The following is a 23,185-nucleotide window of genomic DNA, read 5'->3' as shown; positions in this document are numbered from 1 at the left end:
GTCAGATCAAATCCTACCTTTTGAAACAGTCCTGCCTTCATCCCTTCCCTTAATGGGTCTGCATTTACCTTCAATTTACTCTGTAGATATCTTGTATGTGCAGAGCTATTTGCAAATCACCTCTTCTCCTAAGGGACTCCTTAAGAATTGGGGCTGATTTTGCCTTTCTTTGTATTCCCAGCTCTTTACATAGTGCCTCATACATATTAAGTACTGATCAACTGTGAACTGACTACTGATGGAGGCTCTTGGAAGGAGGCAATTTGGAGGAGGGGATTTAGATCTAAGTTCATACCATATATTAGCTTCTCTTCTTACAAATTCCCTAGCAGATAAACATGGAATGATAGAAATCACAGATTGAGCTAGAAGGGTCTTCAGAGACAATTTAGGCAAATCTTATTTTACAGATGGGGAAACTCAGGGCCAGGGAGATTAATGGGCTCAAGGTCATACAAGCATACATACATACATATATATATATATATATATATATATATATATATATATATATATATAAAATAAGGAGTTAAGTTGAAATTTGAACTCAGATTTTCTAACTCTAATGGTCTTTTCACCCTACCATGAATAAGGGGGCCCCAAGAGTGAATGTCGAACTGATTAGAAATTTTGGCAAAGAGCCTGTGGCTAGATAAAAGAATAGTCTTTGATAATTAGTGGCCTTTGGTATGTCTGGGTAATAAAGAAAAATATCCAAAGAGATAATGTCTTCAGCACTTTTGAAGTGATTTGAGGATTGATTTTTCCGTTAGCTGTCAGGGTGACATGGAGTTTTTTTAATGTCTCTACCTTATTGACTTTTCCCCCAGTAAAACAAACAATCCAGCCCACTGTTAGTCTCCAGCCTCCCCTTTCCCCACCCTTGCCCTGAAAGAGTCACAAGGAGGTGAAAGATTATTTCTGCTTGGTTGTGTTCCATGTTTATCATGCCTGAACTTATTTTGAAATGGTGCAATCTGAATCAACTACTAATAGATTATTCGATGCTGTTAATTTAGACTCTGCAGTTTGGAGCACATCTAGCAATGAAGTTTATTAGTTGTCTGAAAGTTATTGCCTGGTCCAGTTATGCCAACTTTAGATGACATTTTAGAACACGTTGGGGAATTTGATTTATTCCAGAAACAAGCCTTTTTTTTCCTATGTCTGCTCTCGGCTACTTTTGCACCCATTTATGTGGGAATTGTCTTCTTGGGCTTCACTCCGGATCACCGCTGCTTCAGTCCTGGTGTTTCAGAGTTAAGCAAGCGATGTGGCTGGAGTTTGGAAGAGGAGCTGAATTACACAGTGCCGGGTCGGGGCATACCGGGAGATACTTTTACCAGCCAGTGCCGGAGATATGATGTGGACTGGAACCAAACAGCCCTCAGCTGCATGGACCCTTTAGCCAATTTTACTGGCAATAGAAGCCACATCCCTCTTACCACTTGCCAGGATGGCTGGGTATATGACACTCCAGGCTCTTCCATTGTGACTGAGGTAATAGCAAACCAGAATCCCCAGGTCTTTTCTGGTCTGCTGATGGGGACCAGTGGGAGGGTCAGGTTTCCTGATAGAAGGGAAAATGAGCTGTTTGCTTGCTTTGGTTTTGAGAGAAATAGCATAGCGTAGATAGCTAGGTGGCAAGGTGAATAGTAGGCAGAAAGATTCATCTTCCTGAGTTCAAGCTGTGTGACTGAAGCAAAAAAAAAAAAAAATCACTGTTTGCCTCAATTTCCCCAGATGTAAAGTGATCTGGAGAAGGAAATGGCAAGAAAATCCCAAAAGGAGTCACAAAGAATCAAACAACAATAACAAACAGGATGGTGTAGTGGGTAGAAAACTAAACTTGAGACATACTGACTGTTTAATCCCAACTAAGTAACTCAGGAACTCAGTGTATCTATCTAAAGAATACAAGTTGCAAAGAAGGTGTTAATCTGCATTGGCAGAGGAATTCCCAATGTGAATGAAATCACAAGTCCAGTTCCTGTCCCTTTAGGATACTTTTCCATCTAATGAACAAGGCTGGGAGTATAAGGATGATTGTTCCCATTTTATAGATAAGACTAGGAGAGAGATTGACTTGCCAGCAAATCTCTAGCTATTAAATGCCAGAGGCAGATTGGAAAACAGGTTTCCTGACACTGAACTTTTTTTTTTCCCAATTGAGTTATTGTTATTTTTTTTTGGCAAGCCATTTGGGGTTAAGTGACTTGCCTAGAGTCACACAGATATTAAGTATTAAGTATCTGAGGCCATATTTGAACTCAGGTCCTCGGTTCTCCAGGCTGGGACTCTATCCACTGCACTATCAAACTACCCCTGCTTTTCACCATTGGAGAATTAGTAAAAGTAGACATACATAACTTGTTGCCTAGTCACACATGGACCGAGTTTGTGTGTTTATGTTTCTGGATTTGTGTATATGTGATTTGACTACTTGTCAAAAGGAACTGCTTTAAAAGATAAAATGCATTTTGTAAATTTCAAAATCCCAGACAGCTCAGTCATAGAAGCGTTTGCTTCCAACATATTTTTTGGTTCATCTGGAAATTTACTCCTAAACTCTAGTTTACTCTAGTATCCATCACTTCGAGTGTCAAAGGAGTTTGAGATTGTGAAATCTGGTTTTTCATTTCATAATCAACATGAATGACTGCCTCAGCTCTTGAATCAGAGCCACTATGTACTATGGTAACAGGTTTAGAATTCTGACAAAAACAGACAATTCAGCAACAGCCTCCTCCACAAGAAAGGATAATACCTTAAAGGGACAGTGCCTTGCCCTATGTTGACTCTAGTGAAATTTCTGTTCTGATCTCAAATTTTCTAACATGTTCAACAGCATACAGTTGAAATGCTAAGGCTATGAGTGATTCTACTTGTGTATGTTATTCAGTTATTTTCAATTGTTTCCAATTCTTTGTGAGTTTGGGGTTTTCTAGGCTAAGATTCTGGAGTTTTTTTTTTTTTTTTTTTTTTTGCCATTTCCTTTACAAGCCTAGATGAACACACTGAGGCAAACAGGGATAAGAGATTTTCCAGAGTCACACAGCTAGTAAATATCTGATGATGAATCTGAACTCATCTCTCGATGATTCCAAGTCTGGTGCTCTATCTACTTCATCATCTTGCTATCCCTCCTTGTGTATAGGAATGTGTGTTCCTAGACGTCTTGATACCTGACAAAGGTGACACTTCCTTGAGTGGTTTGCTCTAATAAGAATGAATTCTGGTAGGGATTCCATACCCTGAGAAATAATTCTCCCACTATATTTTAGTAACAGTGGGTGATCTCCAGCTCTTGAAGAACCTTCATATCTTTTGAAATGATCAGGAATTGCTAAGATATAGCTGACATTCTTATTATTTTCTTTAAGCAATAAGAATTGATAGTCAAGTTCCAAAGTTTTGCTAGTGTTTATCTTCTCCAGATATATAGCCTAGCCTGACAATATTTTTCTTTGCACGTATTAAGCAGAAGTTTCACACTTAAAAATATCTGCTACCATCTTGGGCAGCTAGATGGTGTAGTGGTTAGAGCACCAGACTGGGACTGGGAAGAATCATCTTTCTGAGTTCAAATCTGGTCTAGTTGTGTGATTCTGGGAAAGTCCTTTAACCCTTTTTGCCTCAGTTGCACATCTGTAAAATGAAATGGAGAAGGAAATGGCAAACCGCTCCAGTATCTTTGCCAAGATGATCCCAGATTGGGTCATGAAGAATTGGACGCAATTGAAAAAAATCATTGAACAGTAACAAACCATCTTGGTTCAGTAAGTCTGAAGGTCCTCTTTTGACCTATATATCTAAAGTCATCTTATAGTACTATATGTTCTTTCATGATCATATACTGACTTCCTGGTAGTATGTGTGAGATCATTCACAGTCCAGGCTGAAACTCCATTCTACAGAACTAACTTTTGACATTATCTCAACAGCAACCTTTAAGTTATTGAAACTTAAGCCCTTTGACGTTACTTCCTTACTTCTTGGTTCGTATCACTTCTTTCAATTATTTATCTGCCACCTACTTTTGCTGTCAGATATCTATAGACAACTGAAGTAAAGAAAGTTGGTTCTAATTAATGAGTTTCACTTATATTTCCAGCATGCCATTTCATGAAGTCCCAAGGTATCAGCCAAATTTTCACTTGATTGTGGCTCAGGTACCACAATCTTTACATCTTCCTTCAGTATCTACGTGGCTTTGGAGATAGCTTTCAAGATAGGAGATTCTTTTTCATATTAGTCTTCTCTGGCCTTCAGCAATTGTTTTCCTAGGTGCCCATTTTTCATTGAATCCAATAATTTCTTTTGGAAACTTTAAGATTATTAGGATATTACCCAAATAAGTATAATCCTTCTCACTCAGTACACCAATTCCTAGTCTATTCATAGATCACAATCCTCAATTATCTCTAAAATAATGATTGAAATGTAAAGGTAACTTGAAATCCTCTGTTCAGGACTGATATTCCATATTCTCAGTGAAAGGATCACTTCTGAGCAGAGGGTACTATGAATTCTATATGGGGTAGATCCATAAACAACTGATTAAGATGTTGTGGTTACTATTTGGGGATCCAGGATGATCTGATTTTTTGGTAATTATTTCTCAGTTGTGGTTCAGTAAGACTAAGATTGCATTCTCTCCATGAATAAGTCCAACATATGGCCATCCAATACACAATCATAATAGAAAATGAGTCTAGTTTACTTTTCTGGATAGGTCTTGGTGGTGGTTTTAATATATCAAATCATTATGGCCTTTGTTCCTTGACCTTTATCTTAACAAAGGGTATATATTTGCCCACTGTTCTATCCCTTACTTGATCCTTTGTGGGCTTCTGTTTTCTGCCTCAGCATCTTTACTGATACTTTCACTGTAGATAAGACCAAAGCCAGATCCCCTAAGCTAGTGACACAATGGACCCAAATTGGTGAACTTAGAACCATGTCTCCAAAGGGGAGGCTACCTTTCTTTGATTTTATGGCTTGAGAAAATATTCCTGGGTCAATAAAAATTGAGCCTTTCTTTGCAAAAATTATGGTGTGATGAAGATCTCTGTTAGTATTTGCCTTCCCTTGGCTAATTGTGGCAATGGTCATCAGTCAAGACTAGTGATGTGCAGATGTAGATCATAGTTGCATATCATTGTTCTGCATAGCTATTGTCTACTTACATCCAATTTCTTAGGAACAACTGTACTCTCTGTATTAGTAGATGTAAATGGAAATTTTAAAGTGAGAAGGATCTTCTTTCTTCCTTTATGCAGAACAATACAGTTGGTAAAGAATATATGTTTTCCCTGAGGTCTCAACATTACTACCATATAATGACATTGTTTAGTTGTTTTCAGTCATGTCCAATTCTCCATGATCTAATTTGGGGTTTTCTCAGCAAAGACATTGGTGCAATTTGCCATTTCCTTCTCTAGCTCATTCTATAGATGAGGAAACTAAGAAAACAGTTTCCTCAAGTCAAGTAACTTGACCACAATCACACAAAAAGTAAGCATCTAAGGCTGAATATGTACTCAGGCCTTCCTTTCTCCAGACCAGGCACTCTATCTATTGTATCACATAATCTCCCCATATAAGCCCTAAATTGCAAAAATTACATAGAGTTATTGGAAAGTTTAAACAAATCATATCAAAACCTCTCTCAAAATAGAAATGCATTTTACACAAGCTACAATAACCTCCTCAAAATAGAGAAAAAGATGAAGTAAAATTATCAAAGAGGAGAGGAAATTCCACTGGAGAACAAAACAAAGCAAAATTTACAACAAAAATTTAAACAGAATTTAAATAGTCACATTGGAAAACTATATCAATGAATGAATACCAAATACTTAAAATTAGGCAAATGAGATATAAAAAGTCCAGGAAAAGTGAACGAGACAAAATTTTTTCCAGCCAGCATCAACAAAAACTGGGTTAGGAAACAGTTTAAAATTCTAAGCTATCACTAAATCCCAATCATGAGAAAATATTAAAATAGCCCTAGAAATAATAAAACCATAAATACTTCTAATAGGAAAATATTAATCTTACAACAATTCATCCACAAATACCCCATTTTTTAATAGTTTATGACCGTTAGGGTTCTTATGATAAGAGGTGAGTGCCAGTTTGTAAAAGATGTCCTGTATAGTTTCTATAATAGCAAGAAAAGGGAACAAGAATATTAAGGACCCACAGGGTTCTCAGATAGGGTAATGCTTTGATTCTCCAATACCAAGATCAAGGGGAGGTAGGCTTAGAACACTACTCTCAAACTACTTATCCTGCTTGAGCTCTCATTTGCCTTAGGTTTTATCTTTCATAGGTCTAAATTATGCAAATTTAAAAACATATGTGAATTATGGCATCTTCTTATGTATTCTATTGGTGGGAAATTTGTGTTTGCCTATGGGTTTGATTAAAACAAGTTGAATGTCCAGTCTTCCCCAGAACAACAATTTATCCAAAACTTGTATAATGTCTCATCTCTATTTAAAAGGAACAAAACTTTTTTTTTTTTTTTAACAAATCTCTCTGCCAGCACTTTACAAATAACAAGGGTATTGGGGGCCACTAGAACTTTTGTTTATAATCCCATATAAAATCTTAGATGATGATGCAATAGAAGAATTCAATTGGGGGCAAACAATGTAAATAAACACTGGCATCTTTTTATGAGAAGAAAAGCTGATCTTTTTCCTCTCCTCCTGTTTCAATATCCCCTAATTGAAGAAGCAGGATGAGGCTGGTGGACAGCATCTCTTTAGTTGTGATTATTGCCATTTTGCAACAGCATTCTATCTTTGTGCTTCATTATTATAGCACAAGCCATTGTTCATCTATTCTTCCTACATGAAACAGATTCAGACTACCCATATGGCACAGGCAAAGGAAGAGGAGGGGGGCAGAGAGGCAGACATCCAGAAATCAGTTCAGAAAATCAATCTACAAGTCTTCAAGATCAGGTTCACAAAGATTCCACAAACCTGGTGAATTCTGAAAGAGCCTATAGGAGATTTCCAGTTTGACATCTCTATGGAAATGCTCTCTTAGCAGCAGCCTGGGAACCAAAGGTTACAGGAGAATTGAGATCAGCTTAATTCCTCTCTGTCTCTCTGTCTGTCTCTCTGTCTCTGTCTCTCTCTTTCTCTGTCTCTGTCTGTCTCTCTGTGTTTCTCTCCAGAATATAGAGATTAAAAGATCCTTTAAAGTAGGCAGAAAGGGAGGGGGATTAGCATTAACTTCTCTGGTTCTAGTTGGTTTCTTTAGGGACAGAAAGGTGGAAGTAAGCATATTTTTGTTCTTAGTTGGGGAAAAAAGGGCAATAGTTGAAGGTAAGTTCTCTCAGATAAGTTGATAAATGCTGCATTGGATTTGCTGAGGGAAGCTCAGGACATTCTCTGGAATCCTCTTAATTAAAGGAAAAATAAAAGTGTTTATCCCTGGTGAAACTCTGCCTGGCAGCAGGGCAATTGAGCAGACCCATTCCTTTCCAACCCCACCACTTGATTTAAAACTATTTAAACTAAATTTAAAACTGTTTAAAACTCTTGATAATAAACCATGTTTGCCCCTTAGAAACTTGGACTTTATCGTGTGTGTGTGTGTGTGTGTGTGTGTGTGTGTGTGTGTATGGAGTGGTCATTTGGTTTTAATTGGAAACAGCACTGCTCTGCTGCTTTTAATTGGGTCTAGAAAGAAAAATCTTTGTTTCTCCTTCTGTTCCTTCATTCCCTAACTGAGCAGGAAGCTGGATGAGGCTGGTAGCATCCCATCAAATGTGATTATTGTTACACTACAGCAGGGGTCTTTGGGAGCTGCTTGGGAATTAGGGATTTATTGGTAATGAGGGGAGAGAAAGGGAGATTATTGGATATACCAATTTTTATAGTCACACTTGTATAGCACTTTATGAGGAAAGGAAGGGGAAAAGATATAAACACTTACATAGCATCTAGTATGTGTCAGGTACTGTACTAATTGCTTTTAAAAAAAAATCATCTCATTTGATACAATAACCCTGAAAAGTAGGTGCTATTATTATCCCCATTTTATAGATCTCAGTTTTAGGAAACTGAGAAGTTAAATGTTTTGTCCAAGGTCATGTCTGAGATTAATAAAATTTAAACTTATTTTCCTGAATTCCTTCTTTTCCTTTGAAGACTTACATACTTTGACCTTAGAGACCCAAACAATTTTCAAAAACTTTAAGTTGTCAGGCAATGAATGATCTGCCTTGGCAGAGGGCCTTTACTTGCTGGGAAATCCTTATAGTATTCACAGTTCTATTCTTGTTCCTCTCTCTCCCCTTTGCCCCAACAAAAAGGGGCTTACAATGCATCCTATGTATTATATATAATATAGATAAACACACACCTATATATGTGTGTGTATATACATATATACACATGTATATATTACACACACACACACAAACACACACATTTCTTTTGCTAGTAAATGACATGAAAAGGTATGTGCCCTTAATCAGTCCATTTTACTGATAGACTCAAGGCCTCTACATGGCAGCTTAATGGTTTGCAAAATACTTTCCCACAATTACTCTATGAGGTAGTCAGTACAAATATTATTATCTCTGTTTTATAGATGTGGAAACTGAGGTTCAGAGAGAAATAGTATTTCACAGACCATCAACAACTGGACCTGGGGTCAGGAAAACGTGGGGTTGAATCCCATTTCAGACACTACCAAATTTGGATTTCTTAACCACAAAATAAGAAGAATACTCAATATTGAACACATATTATAATGCCATAATATGGCATATTATAAATACCATGTTATTAAGAATGTTAGGAAAATCTTCCAGAGGCACTGACTTTTAAAATTATGACATAAACAGTCAAAAGAAAGGATTGAGGTAAATTTGTGGTGGGTAGTTTCTTAAAAATAGAAATTAAATTAAGTTTGATTCATGGTCATTTTAATTTATTCCAAGGTCATTAAAAATAATAACTTATGGCTCTATAACTTGGAGCTTTCCTTAGAAAGGCCGCCCTGCATAGTGGGTAGAATATTGAATTTGGAGTCAGGAACACCTGACTTATATTCATATTCTGTCGGTGACAAAATTAACTGTAAGAACTTGTATGTCGAGGCAGCTCAAACAATTTTCAAAAGCTTCAAGTTGCCATAATCTGCATTGGCAGAGGGCATTTCCTCAGTGGGAGAGCCTTCCACTACTCATGGGTTCCATTATTCCCAAAAGGAAATGTGTAATGCACTTAATACATCATTTGTTTTGCTAGTAAATGGCACAAATAACCTTGTGACCCAGCCAAGACATTCACTCCTCAAGACTCCAAGTTTTTCCCATCTGTATAGGATGAAGGTGTTGGATGAGATGAACTATAAGAGCCCTTCAGGCTTTAACAATATTGATGGAACTTCTAAAATTTAAGAGAAACTCAAAAAATAACTGTAGTGAATCCACATGGTATAGTGGACAGAACACTGCTTATGGATCCAGAGGATCTGGATGCTTGCTGGTCATGTGACCTTGGGCAGGTCCACCTTCCAAGGACCTTTGGGTCCCCATCTGTAGAATGAAGGGGATTGGACTAGTGAACCCCCGAGGTCCTTATTGTGATCCAGTAGATATAACACATCACAGATAAGAAATTTTGAAAGAGAAGCAGTATAAATAAATAAAAACATCAGAGAAATAATGTCCACAAGAAAAAGATAAAAGGGCATTTGTCAAGTACCGGCCCATAGGTTCCACTGGTATTGATCCAATATCAAGAACTTAAGAGGAAGGCCCCCGGCAGTTAGATGTCACCCCTCTCTTCCCTGGCGAATTTGTGGGAGAATGTGGACAAGAGTCACATCAGATGAGAAGACCTGTTGGACTGTGATTTGCCTCATTGCAGTTGGAGAGAGCACCCATGTTGAAACCATCAATGTCTTATAATGGCAAACCATGTTGGGAAGATGTAAAAAGGAAATAGATCTTCCAGTCTCCATCCTTGTATTACTGTGAACAGAAAATATCAACCCAAAACAATGGGATCGTACAGTAGTTTGCTGTTGTGTATCTAGTTTGTGTTATGATTGATTCAACAAACTTGGAGAAAGAGTAGAGGAATGTAGGAATCAGCTGGGTTAATCAGGGTAAGATTTCTGGAAGAGGAGGTTTTAGTTGAACTTTGAAAAAAGGGAGGGCCAAGTTGATGGAGAAGAAAGGTGGGAGTGAGGGTAATTTTTACCTTAGCTTATGCTACAGTTTTGTGATAGGTTATAGGAAAGGGTCAGTCAGTCACTAAATAAATATCTTTTAAGCACCTACTATGTTCCAGGCATTGTGCTAAGTTCTAGGATAACAAAAAGAAGCAAAAGGTAGTTCCTGATCTCAAGGACCTCACGAGGAAGATAGGCAAATAAATGCCCACAAACAAACTATAAACTTGAATAAACAGGAAATAATTAATAGAAGAAAGGCCCTAGAATTAAGGGGGATTTGGGAAAGGTTTCCTGTACAATATTTTAGTTGAGACTTAAGGGAAGCCAGTAGGCAAAAATGAATGATTAAACACTGAGGGTCAGTGGATCGAGTCCAAGCTTGGCAAGGGTGAGGGTAATAAAAGATTTTATATAATATGCTAACTTATCTCTCTTTTTTTTTTTCTCATAGAAAACAATCTCCTTGTAAGATAACAGGGTGTATTCTAAAACACCTAACTAGAGAGAAATAACCACTGCCTGAGTACAAAGTCCAAGAGATCTAGTAATAATTGACTTTTAGGGGAAAAGAGAGACTATAGCACATTCTGATTTAAGAAGTATATTTACCAATAGGGATTAAAAGGATTTTAGAAAATAGATTTAGTCTTAAAGAACAAAACCAAGTAAATAAATACATATATGCATGTATATGTACATATGTACATATACATGCATATATGTATTTATTTACATTATATACATATACACCCATGTGTGTACATACATACATATATGTGTGTACACATATACATACAAAGCATAGCACAAAATGAAGAGTTTACCATGTTCTAAGCATCGTTAGCCACTGCAGATACACAAAAATTAAACCCTCCTTCAGTTTACAATCCACTGGGGGGGGGGGGGAGAAGTAAAAGGAAATAATGTGTCCATAAATCAGTATATTTAAAATATAGGATGTGCCACTCTAAATATTAAAAAATAAGCAGAAAGTCATTAGGAAGGGATTATGGGAGAGGGGATGGCTCTTATAACTGGGGACATTCAGGATAGACTTCTTGATGCTACTTGAGCTATGGTAGAAAGAGGCAGAGGGTAAGGAGAGAGAACGTTTCAGTGTCATGCAAAGGAATATCAATTATCTTGTATCTAGGAGTATCACTTTGGCATCTGCAGGGAAGACAGATTAAAAAGAGGGGAGAGGATAAAATAGAATCTTTTAATAATCTTGCTGAAAAGGGATAAGGACTGGGCTATGTAAGTTGAGTGGAAGGAAGCATAGATAAGAAAGATCTTTTGGAGGTAAAACTGATAAGATTCAACTACTCATTGGTTATATGAAAATGAGCTAGAATAAAGAGTTGAATATGACTAAGGCTGCAAATGGGGTTGACTAACTCAACAGAAATACGGAAGATAGGAAGAAGGGATGATCAGTGATGTCAAACTCAAATAGAAATAGATCTCTGAGACAACATACTGACTTAGGAAACAAGTTAGCATTATTTATATTGTTTTGTATTTGTGTTTATTCAATTAAATATTTCCTACTTATATTTTTATCTAGTTCACCACCCCCTTGCTGTTAGGACCTTTGCTTTGTCCCAAGGGTGACTTTGACACCTTTGACTAGCTTGTTGTAGTTCAGACATTTTTTCAGTTGTGTCCAACTTAGCTCATTTTAGAGATGAGGAAACGGAGGCAAAGATTAGGTGACTTACCCAGGATCACATATCCGAGGCCAGGTTTGAAGTCAAAAAGATTAGTATTCTTTTTTTTACATGTACAGTCATTTAAAACATTTTCATATTAGTTATGCTGTGAAAGAAAAAGCAGAACAAAAGGGGAAAACCATGAGAAAAAACTAACAAAACTTAACAAAAAAGGTGAAAATAGGATGCTTTGATTTTCATTCATTCTCCATATTTCTTTCTCTGGTTGCAGATGGTATTTTCCATCCTAAATCTATTGGAATTCTTTTGGATCTCTGTACTGTAGAGCTGAACTAAATCTATCATTATTGATTATTGCACAGTGTTGTTATTATATATAATGTTGTCCTGATTCTGCTCACTTCAATCAGCATCAGTTCATGAAATCAACCTGCTCATCATTTCTTATAGAACACTCATATTCCATTACATTCATATGTCATAACTCATTCAGCCATCTTTCAATTGATGAGCATCTACTCAATTTTCAATTTCTTGCCTCCACAAAAAGAACTATACAAATATCTTTGCACATGTGGGTCCTTTCCTCTCTTTTATGATCTCTTTGGGATATAAGCCCAGTAGTAACACTGCTGGATCAAAGGCTATAAAACTGGCTGACCCTGGGTAAATCACCTAACCCTGTTTGCCTCCGTTCCCTCATCAAGTTTTATAGCCTTTTGGGTATAGTTCCAAACTGCTCTCCAAAATGGCTGGATCAGTTCAAAATTCCATCAACAATATATTTGTGTCCAATTTCCCCACATCCTCTACAATATTTGTCGTTATCTTTTTCTGTTATCTTAGCCAATCTGCATTTCTCTAAGATTAGTATTTTTATACTAATGGACTCCAGGCCTGGTGCTCTATCCACCATCCTACCTTAGCTGCTCCCTCTGCCTAGGAAAACAGATAATGAATTCTGTTTTGGACATGTTGACTCTTGGATGCTCATAGACTATCCAACTGGAAATGTCTATGATCATTTGTGATCATAGATATAATGGATTCAGAGCAGGAAGGGCCCATTTAACCCTTTTATTTTTAATAAATGAGAAACTGAGGCGCAGAGAAATGAAGTGATTTTCTTAGTCCCACAAATAATAGGCAGCAGAACCAGGATATATTCCCAGATCCTCTGATTCCAAGTTTGCTGTTCTTTACATTGGGCTATGTTGTAACACTAGAATCTAAGGGAGAGATGAAGGCTGAATTAATACATTTGGGAGTGATTTACCAAGAGAAATAGTATAGAGAGTGAAGAGAAAATGGCACCAGATAGAGCCCAAGTGTATTGCCACTGAAGGGGCAGTCCAGGAATGATGATCTAGCAAAGGATAGTGAGAAGTATGGATCAGGCAGGGAGGAGAACCCAAAGAACTGAATGTCATGAAAACCTTAGAAGAAGAATCATGCAAAAGCTGCAGAGAGTTTAAAAAAAAAAGGGAGGTCTGAGAAACAGCCGTTGCTTTTATTTATTTATTTTTTTTTAGAAAACAATCAGGGTTTTTTGATAGGAGATCATCTTGAAATTTACAGAACTTTGTTTTAGCTGAGTAGTAGAAAAAGAAGAAAGATTAAATAGAGAGAGAGAGAGATGAGGAAAAGGAAGCAATAAGTATTAGCAGATTTTTCTAGGCGTTTGTGGAAAGGAAAAAAAGTTATTGGAAAATAGTAAATATTTAAAGAAAAAAAACAGGTAAAACAGATGGAGTCAGTGACCTTCGTCCAATTCCCATGAGCAACGCAACTATTTCCTCTCTACATTTGTCTCCTCAATATCATTGTCTTGTGCCACACTCAGTATAGACAGAAATCATTAGTATTTAGTTAATGATTTGCTGTAAGGAATGTGACTAGGAAAAATAGAGATGCAGCCCTTGGAATGATGGGTTGAAGGACAGGTGAGAGATACCCATAATCCCTTTCTAAATGTTCTTTGTTTTTCTTCTTTCCCTTCAGTATCACTTAGCATTTACACCATATTATCCTTGAAGATAAGAGTGAGGTTACCTTTTGGTCTTTTATTGAATCCTTGGTTCTTTGACCTTTGTCTATAGCTGCTATTTTCCACAACTTGAATTAGTTTTATAACAGTTTGAAACCTGAATAAATTATTTAATTCTCAGGGAAAGTACTGCAAATGCCATATCCACATAATTTTTCTCTCTATTGAAAGCATTCCTGCTACTGGATCAGAAGGGAATAGAATCTAATTCCTTTTCCACTCTGCCTCTGATATCATTGACTTGGCCAGTCAGATGTTTATCTAGGTTATACTTCCAAAGGAATATAGTCATTGATGTGGTGAGAAATATCCTAGGAATAATAATGGCTAATGTGATTAATGCCATTAAATGATAATAAATCAATATGGATTGATGTACTGTTTTAACAAGGACTAAGCCTTTGAAAAGTAAAGAGTTTATTCCAGTTAGAAACAAATGGTTTAATGAAAAGACCTCTGAACCAAGGCTTAAGTCTTCCTCTTGCCACTGACTATTTAATTTTTTGGGAAAAGAAAAAAAGAAAGTGGATTTTTATTTATTTATTTTATTTCAAGGATAAAGTTATTGTGGAAGAGAATAAAAACCAACAACACTAGTTTGATTTTAGCCTCTACTTAGGATTAATAGCATCTGACATTTGTTTCTCCAATAACAAAAAAATGTTCCACATGGCTAGGATTTATAATAATTCCTGATTATGCATCAATTGTGACTATGAGTTTAAATATATCCATTCAGTTCAATTCAACTAATTTCATTCAATTCAATGATTATGAAGTGCTTTCTATAGTAGATATAAGACATTGTGCTACTTGCATAGAAGGATTCAATTATAAACAAAATACCATTATCCCTGCTTTGGTTGCTTTCTCCTTCCTTCTCAATCTCCACTCTCAACAAAATGACAATTGGTTAACTATCTCAACTCAACACCACCATCTACTCTCAAATTTCTTTCCCCCTCATCTTATTATGGCTCATGTTTTCTTAAATCCTGTCTTCAAATTATTCCTACTATGTGCCTTCTCTGCTTGTGCTGCTGAGCAACTGATAGAATTTGTCCTTTCTATCTCTACCACATCTCTTTAAATATATACTTTTCTTTCTACCCACACAGCAATCACCCTAATCTGGATCCATATCACCTCTTACCTAGACAATTACATATTTCTTCTGAGCTAATTCAATTCTGCTTTGCTCATAGAGCACAACACCTTCTCTGATGAAGGTACATTATGCTGGGCTGTCTTGTGCTAATGTCTCCCATGTCATACAATTATGGGAGTTCTTAAGAGAGACCTTGAGAGTGTCCTTGTAATACTTTTTTTGACCATCTTGCCATATATGAGTTCTTCATAAAATAAACTTTTTGGCAAGAATACAAAGCACAATTGAATTAGCTCAGAAGAAATGTGAGATGTGCAAAGTTAAAGAAGCCATCTCAAATGTTCATAAGGACTATTTGTGTCCAACCTGTGGCAGAGCATTCTGGGCTCATATTGGTCTGATCAGCCACACTTGGACATACCGTAACTCAACTCTCTCTAACATGGTGATATTATTTTGGTCCTCTTTGAGAATGAAGAACAACAGACAGCCAACCAACCAACTAACCAACCAAGACTATTTTTTTTTTCTGGAGAAGATAGGATTTTATTTAAAAAATTTTTTTTAAAATTAAAACTTTTTACAAAACATATGCATGGGTAATTTTTCAACACTGACCCTTACAAAACCTCCTGTTCCAGATTTTCCCCTCTTCCCTCCCCATCCTCTCCCCTAGATGGCAGGTAGTCTAATACATGTTTTGTTTTGTTTTTTAAATAACTTTTTATTGACAGAACATATGCATGGGTAATTTTTTACAACATTATCCCTTGCACTCACTTCTGTTCCAACTTTTTCTTTCCCTCACTTTACCTCCTCCCCTAGATGGCAGGCAGTTTTATACATGTTAAATATGTTATAGTATATCCTAGATACAATATATGTGTGCAGAACCAAACAGTTCTCTTGTTACACAGGAAGAATTGGATTCAGAAGGTAAAAATAACCTGGGAAGAAAAACAAAAATGCAAACAGTTTACACTCATTTCCCAGTGTTCCTTCTCTGGGTGTAGCTACTTCTCTCCTTCATTGATCAACTGGAACTGAGTTATATCTTTTCTTGTCAAAGAAATCTACTTCCATCAGAATACATCCTCATACAGTATTATTGTTGAAGTGTATAATGATCTCCTGGTTCTGCTCATTTCACTCAGTATCAGTTCTTGTAAGTCTCTTCAAGACTTTCTATATTCATCCTGCTGATCATTTCTTACAGAACAATAATATTCCATAACATTTATATACCACAATTTACCCAACCATTCTCCAATTGATGAGCATCCATTCATTTTCCAGTTTCTAGCCACTACAAAATGGGCTGCCACAAACATACAGGTCCCTTTTCCTTCTTTAGTATTTCTTTGGGATATAAGCCTAGTAGTAACACTGCTAGATCAAAGGGTATGAACAGTTTGATAACTTTTTGGGCATAATTCCAGATTGCTCTCCAGAATGATTAGATTCGTTCACAACTCCACCAACAATGTATCAGTGTTCCAGTTTTCCCACATCCCCTCCAACATTCATCATTATTTTTTTCCTGTCATCTTAACCAATCTGACAGGTGTGTAGTGATATTTCAGAGTTGTCTTAATTTGCATTTTTCTAATCAATAGTGATTTGGAACACCCTTTCATATGGGTAGAAATAGTTTCAATTTCATTATCTGAAAATTGTCTGTTCATATCCTTTGATCATTTATCAATTGGAGAATGGCTTGATTTCTTACAAATTAGAGTCAATTCTCTATATATTTTGGAAATGAGGCTTTTATCAGAACCTTTAACTATAAAAATGTTTTCCCAGTTTGTTGCCTCCCTTCTAATTTTGTTTGCATTAGTTTTGTTTGTACAAAGGCTTTTTAATTTGATATAATCAAAATTTTCTATTTTGTGATCAATAAAGATCTCTATTTCTCTGTTGGTCACAAATTCCTTCCTCCTCCACAAGTCTGAGAGGTAAACTATCCTATGTTCCTCTAATTTATTTATAATCTCATTCTTTATGCTTAAATCATGAACCCATTTTGATCTTGTCTTGGTGTATGGTGTTAAGTGTGGGTCCATGCCTAATTTCTGCCATACTAATTTCCAGTTTTCCCAGTAGTTTTTGTCAAATAGTGAATTCTTATCCCCAAAGTTGGGATCTTTGGGTTTGTCAAACACTAGATTGCTGTATTTATTGACTATTTTGTCCTGTGAACCTAACCTATTCCACTGATCAATTAATCTGTTTCTTAGCCAATACCAAATGGTTTTGATGACTGATGCTTTATAATATAGTTTTAGATCTGGTACAGCTAGGCCACTTTCATTTGCTTTTCCCTCCATTAATTCCCTTGAAATTCTTGATGTTTTGTTCTTCCAGATGAATTTTGTTGTTATTTTTTCTAGGTCAGTAAAATAGTTTCTTGGGAGTTTGATTGTTATAGCACTAAATAAGTAGATAAATTTAGATAGTATTGCCATTATTATATTTGCTTGACCTATCCAAGAGCCCTTGATATTTTTCCAGTTGTTTAAATCTGACTTTATTTGTGTGGAAAGTATTTTGTACTTTCACTCATATAGTTCCTGACTTTCTCTTGGCAGATAGATTCCCAAATATTTTATACTATCAACAGTTATTTTATTTTATTTATTTATTTATTTATTTTTAATAGCCTTTTATTTACAGGTTATATGCATGGGTAACTTTACAACATTAACAATTGCCAAACCTCTTGTTCCAATTTTTCACCTCTTACCCCCCCCCCCCTCCCCCAGATGGCAGGATGACCAGTAGATGTTAAATATATTAAAATATAAATTAGATACACAATAAGTATACATGACCAAAACGTTATTTTGCTGTACAAAAAGAATCAGACTCTGAAATATTGTACAATTAGCTTGTGAAGGAAATCAAAAATGCAGGTGTGCATAAATATAGGGATTGGGAATTCAATGTAATGGTTTTTAGTCATCTCCCAGAGTTCTTTCTCTGGGCGTAGCTGGTTCAGTTCATTACTGCTCCATTGGAAATGATTTGGTTGATCTCATTGCTGAGGATGGCCAGGTCCATCAGAACTGGTCATCATATAATATTGTTGTTGAAGTATATAATGATCTCCTGGTCCTGCTCATTTCACTCAGCATCAGTTCGTGTCTCTCCAGGCCTTTCTGAAATCATCCTGTTGGTCATTTCTTACAGAACAGTAATATTCCATAATATTCATATACCACAATTTATTCAGCCATTCTCCAACTGATGGACATCCATTCAGTTTCCAGTTTCTAGCCACTACAAAAAGGGCTGCCACAAACATTTGTGCACATACAGGTCCCTTTCCCTTCTTTATAATCTCTTTGGGATATAAGCCCAATAGTAACACCTATCAACTGTTATTTTAAATGGAATTTCTCTTTGTATCTCTTGCTGTTAGATTTTGTTAGTGATGTATAAAAAATGCTGATGATTTATGTGGATTTATTCTGTATCCTGCAATTTTGCTAAAGTTGTAGATTATTTCTAATAATTTTTTAGTTGATTCTCTAGGGTTCTGTAAGTATACCATCATATCATCTGCACAGTGATACTTTTGTTTCCTCATTATCTACTCTAATTCCTTTAATCACTTTTTCTTCTCTTCTTGCCAAAATTAACATTTGTAATACAATGTTGAATAGTAATGGTGTTAGTGGGCAATCTTGTTTCACCCCTGATCTTATTGAGAATAGTTCCAGTTTATCCCCATTACATATGATGCTTGCTGATTGTTTTAAATAGATGCTACTGACTATTTTAAGGAAAAGTCCATTTATTCCTATATTTTTTAGTGTTTAATAGGAATGGGTGTTGGCTTTTATCAAATACTTTTTCTGCATCTATTGAGATGATCATATGGTTTTTGTTAATTTGGTTATTGATAAAGACAATTATGCTAATAATTTTCCTAATATTGAACCAGTCCTGCATTCCTGGTATATAATCTTACTTGGTCATGGTGTATTATCCTGGGAATGATTTTCTGTAATATCTTTGTTAATATTTTATTTAAGATTTTTACATCAATATTCATTAGGAAGATTGGTCTATAATTTTCTTTCTGTTTTCATCCTACCTGGTTTAGGTATAAGTACCATGTCTGTCCAACCAAGATTATTAAAAAAGTCTCCTAATGTATCTCACTGCCTTCAAGCTCCCCTCTCCAATTCATTCTTTAGACAGCTGCCAAACTAATTTAGAGACACTATATCAAGACGAGTAGTGTGAGTATAACATGAAAAGGGAAAGGGTATTGGTTACCTCCAGTGCCTTTTGAGTTACTTTGGCCACATGTAATTAGTATGAGTGTTTCTCTCTATTAGTAGTCACCATTTATGTAACCAATGTTTCCACTGATGCTGTGTGTAGTTGTGGGAGAGTACTCAACCACAATTTTATTGGGAGGTTATTTGTTGTTATTGTTCTTATAAAACCATGTCAATAACTGTCTCTGCTTTGAGTCATTTTTTTTTCTACTGGCTAACTATTAAAAGTATGTGCACAGGTGAAGGTTCATGAGGAATAGAATAGGAGTACAAACTTACCTTGAATTTTGTGGTAGTCACTCAACAAAACTTTCCTTATCCTCTGGGACACAATCTGAAATTATGAGTTGGGAGATAGTCCAAATGGAGAACTATATACATAGGTAGGCAAATATGAAACATATTCAAAACAAATATAAGATAACCTAGAATAGGAGCAGAAAGGGACTAGTAGCTAAGAATAATCAAGAAGGCCTCATGCAGAAGTTTGAACTGAATTTGAAGGAAATTAGAAATTAGGAAGGTTAAGAGGAAAGCACCATGAGGCAAACTGCCAAAGTCAATTGTGTAATAGATACAATTAGGGCAATTTCCAGTTTTCTGTCTTTCTCTTTAGCAATTCACTTCATCTTGCTCCAAATTTATTCCTGCTTCTTTTAATAAATACCCCATGTCCTTCCATCAAACACATTTGAAAAAATAAATGCCTCTTACATGACAAATGGTATGACAGTGGAAAAGGCACTGGATTTAGTGTCAAGGGACCCGAATTTAAATTCTGGCTTAGTCTTTACTAGTTATGTCATCCTGGGAAGGTCTTTTTGCTTTTCTAAGAGTCAATTTCATCATCTACAAAATGAGAGGGTTGGTGTAGATAATTGCTAAAATTTGTTTCAATTTAGAATCTAATGGAAAATATTGAGTTTGGAAAACATAAGATGACATATATATCAGAAGCAGAAAAATTCTTAAAGAAATATTTTATAATACCAATTACTACAATAAGATCTTTTCTAAGAAAAGAAAGATGAAGATAAGAAGAACCTGTGAGATGTGCCCAAGTGATGTGTAATGTTGGCTTTGAGTGAGCTCTGGATTACAAAATAGTTTTTGTTTCTTTGGGATTGTATTTCTTCTAATAATGGTTTATCTCCTCAGTTTAACCTGGTGTGTGCCGATGCTTGGAAGGTGGACTTGTTCCAATCCTGTGTAAATGTGGGATTCTTTCTTGGCTCTCTGGGAATTGGCTATGTAGCAGACAGGTATGTAGAGGCTTCATTTTCCCAATTCAGCTAAAGAAATATTTGCTTCTTAGAGCCATACTAGATGCTATGTAGAAATACACAACAAATTTGACATAATCTCTGAATTCAAGAATTTGTGATTACTATCTTTTAAACAGAAATAGTGAAGTCAATGGAGTATTGGGGAAAAAATAATGGATTTGAAGTCAGAAGAACTGGGCTCTGATATTATCATTGCCATCTTGATATTTAATAATATAGTGCTTTATAATTAATTACTTTTATTCCAGGGTAGGATTAATTTAGAACAGATTAGGTAATTGGCTTGCACTAGAATGCAATTAAATATTAATGGACCATAAATATAATTAAAAACAATTTTATTTAGAATAATTTACAAAAGAACAAATATCATTTCATTTCATCCTCACAACAATTCTAAGAAGTAGGTGCCATGATTATTTCCACTTTACAGCTGAAAAACCTGAAACATATGTGATAAGGAACTTGTCCAAGGTCATACCACTAGTAAACAAATAAATATTAGAGACCAAATTTGAATTCAGGCCTTCCTGACTTCCTGACTCCAGCTTTAACCACTGTGCCAGCTAGTTTCATGCTTAGGATAAGATTGAGAAGGATACATTTCAGACTATACCCCTCCACTTTTCAAATTCACCACTGCAATTCAGCAACATTCTGCCAGAAAGACAATTATGCTTATCATAAGATGCAATATGGTGTGATGGATAGAGAGCTGCACTTGTTTCCAGAAGCCATGGCTTCAAGACCCATCTCTGACCCATAGAGCAATATTTGGGCAGCTGGATGAGTATGGTTAGTCAGGAAGACTATCTTCCTGTGTTCAGTTCCAGCCTCAGACACTTCCTGTCTGTGTGATCCTGGGCAAGTCACTTAACCCTATTTGCCTCAGTTGTAAAATGAGTTGGAGGAGGAAATGGCAAACTACTCCAGTATCTTTGCCAAGAAAACCCTAAATGTGGTCACCGAACCAGACATGTTGTTCATGAGTGAACAACAAACAAACCTCTGAGTTCAGCACTCTCTCCATGGCACCACTTTGGGTTGAATATTTACCCTTTTACTGAGAGAGATCACAACCTTTTCATGGGCTATTCTTGTCCCCATTTCTCATAAATCCTGTAAAGGGGGTTCTGACTCAATGTGGGGAGATGCTCCTCTGAGGCAGTGACATTTCTGGGAAACTAGTGCAAGCTTTGCTCTATCCTTTTGTTATCCCTCATTTCACAAGAGTGTAATCTTCTTCAAAGACTGGTTTGGTTTAATCATCATAACCTCAGATGCCTTGGACATAATAATTGCTTAATGATGTTTATTTGAATTGAATTAAATTGCCATACAACGACTCCACCTTTGTTTCTAAGACTAAGATCCCTTATGAAGAGGCACAATGACACTGTCAAGGAGAGGGAGTCATTCTTGGTTTTGCAAAGACCTGGGTTTGATCCTGCCTAATACTAGCCGAGTATTGATGGACTCAGGCTAACCTTCTGTGTCTTCAGCATCTCTCCAAGATTCTGGGGATCCATATGAGTGGCTGAATTTCATTAACAAACTACGTTGATAAAATAATCAATCAAATCTACAGCTATATCACCCTGAACATGCACAATCTTGTCTAATTTCAGAAATAATCAATTAATCAATAAATCAGCATTTATTAAGCACTGCTAGGTCCTCTGCTAAGACCTCCAGATACAAAGAGAGGCAAAAAACAGTTCCTACCCTCAAAGAGCTCATAATTGAATGGGGCAGACAATATGCAAATACAAATCACAGAAGAAGCCAAGAAAAAAATCCCTTAGGCCACTCCTTGTGCCCCAATCATCTGAGTTCAGGGCAATCATAGAAAACTAACTACAATGCAGTCCTGGTTTCTTTGGGGTGGGAGCGGGGTATGTATCTGTGGACATATGCATACACATGTATGTCTATGTATATAGATTTATATCACATCAAATATATATCCATATATACCATACATCAAATATGCCATAAATTTATGTATTATATAGCAATATATCACAAATATATATTATATATACTATATATATCATAATCAAATATATCATACATGTATATATTATATATAGTATATCACAAATATATATATTCTATATCACATATATCACATCTCAAACATACTATAAATTTATAAATTATATGACAATATATCACAAATATATATCACATATGTAACACATATAACACACAAAATATACCACACATATATTATATATCAATATATCACAAATATGTGTCATATATTACATATATAATGCATAAAGTATACCATATAGGTATATGTTTTACAAATATAGCATATATATATATCCCATATATCATATATCAAATATACTACATTTGTATATATTATATATCAATATATCACAGATATATATCTTATATCAAATATACCACACATGTATATATTACATATTACTATATCACAATTACATATCAGATATGCCATACATGTATATGTTATATATCAATATATCACAAATGCATATTATATATATCAAATATAATATACATATATATTACATCAACATATCACAAAT

General features: G+C 35.7%; 1 protein-coding gene across 1 annotated transcript in view; it reads left to right on the top strand.

Moving 5' to 3' along the window:
• The first annotated feature begins 908 nt into the window (after positions 1-908).
• The window catches only part of LOC100927176 (solute carrier family 22 member 1), a 47,271-nt gene continuing 24,994 nt past the window's right edge, over positions 909-23,185 (top strand). The window contains exons 1-2 of the mRNA XM_031937530.1: positions 909-1,500; positions 20,494-20,597. Coding sequence (XP_031793390.1) covers positions 1,090-1,500; positions 20,494-20,597 — 515 coding nt within the window. The 5' untranslated portion in view covers positions 909-1,089. The remainder of the gene's footprint in view (positions 1,501-20,493; positions 20,598-23,185) is intronic.

This window comes from Sarcophilus harrisii, chromosome 4, assembly GCF_902635505.1.
Source record: "Sarcophilus harrisii chromosome 4, mSarHar1.11, whole genome shotgun sequence".
Lineage (NCBI taxonomy): Eukaryota > Metazoa > Chordata > Mammalia > Dasyuromorphia > Dasyuridae > Sarcophilus > Sarcophilus harrisii.
Note: the sequence above shows the minus strand (reverse complement) of the source record. Positions and strands in the feature narration are given on the sequence as shown.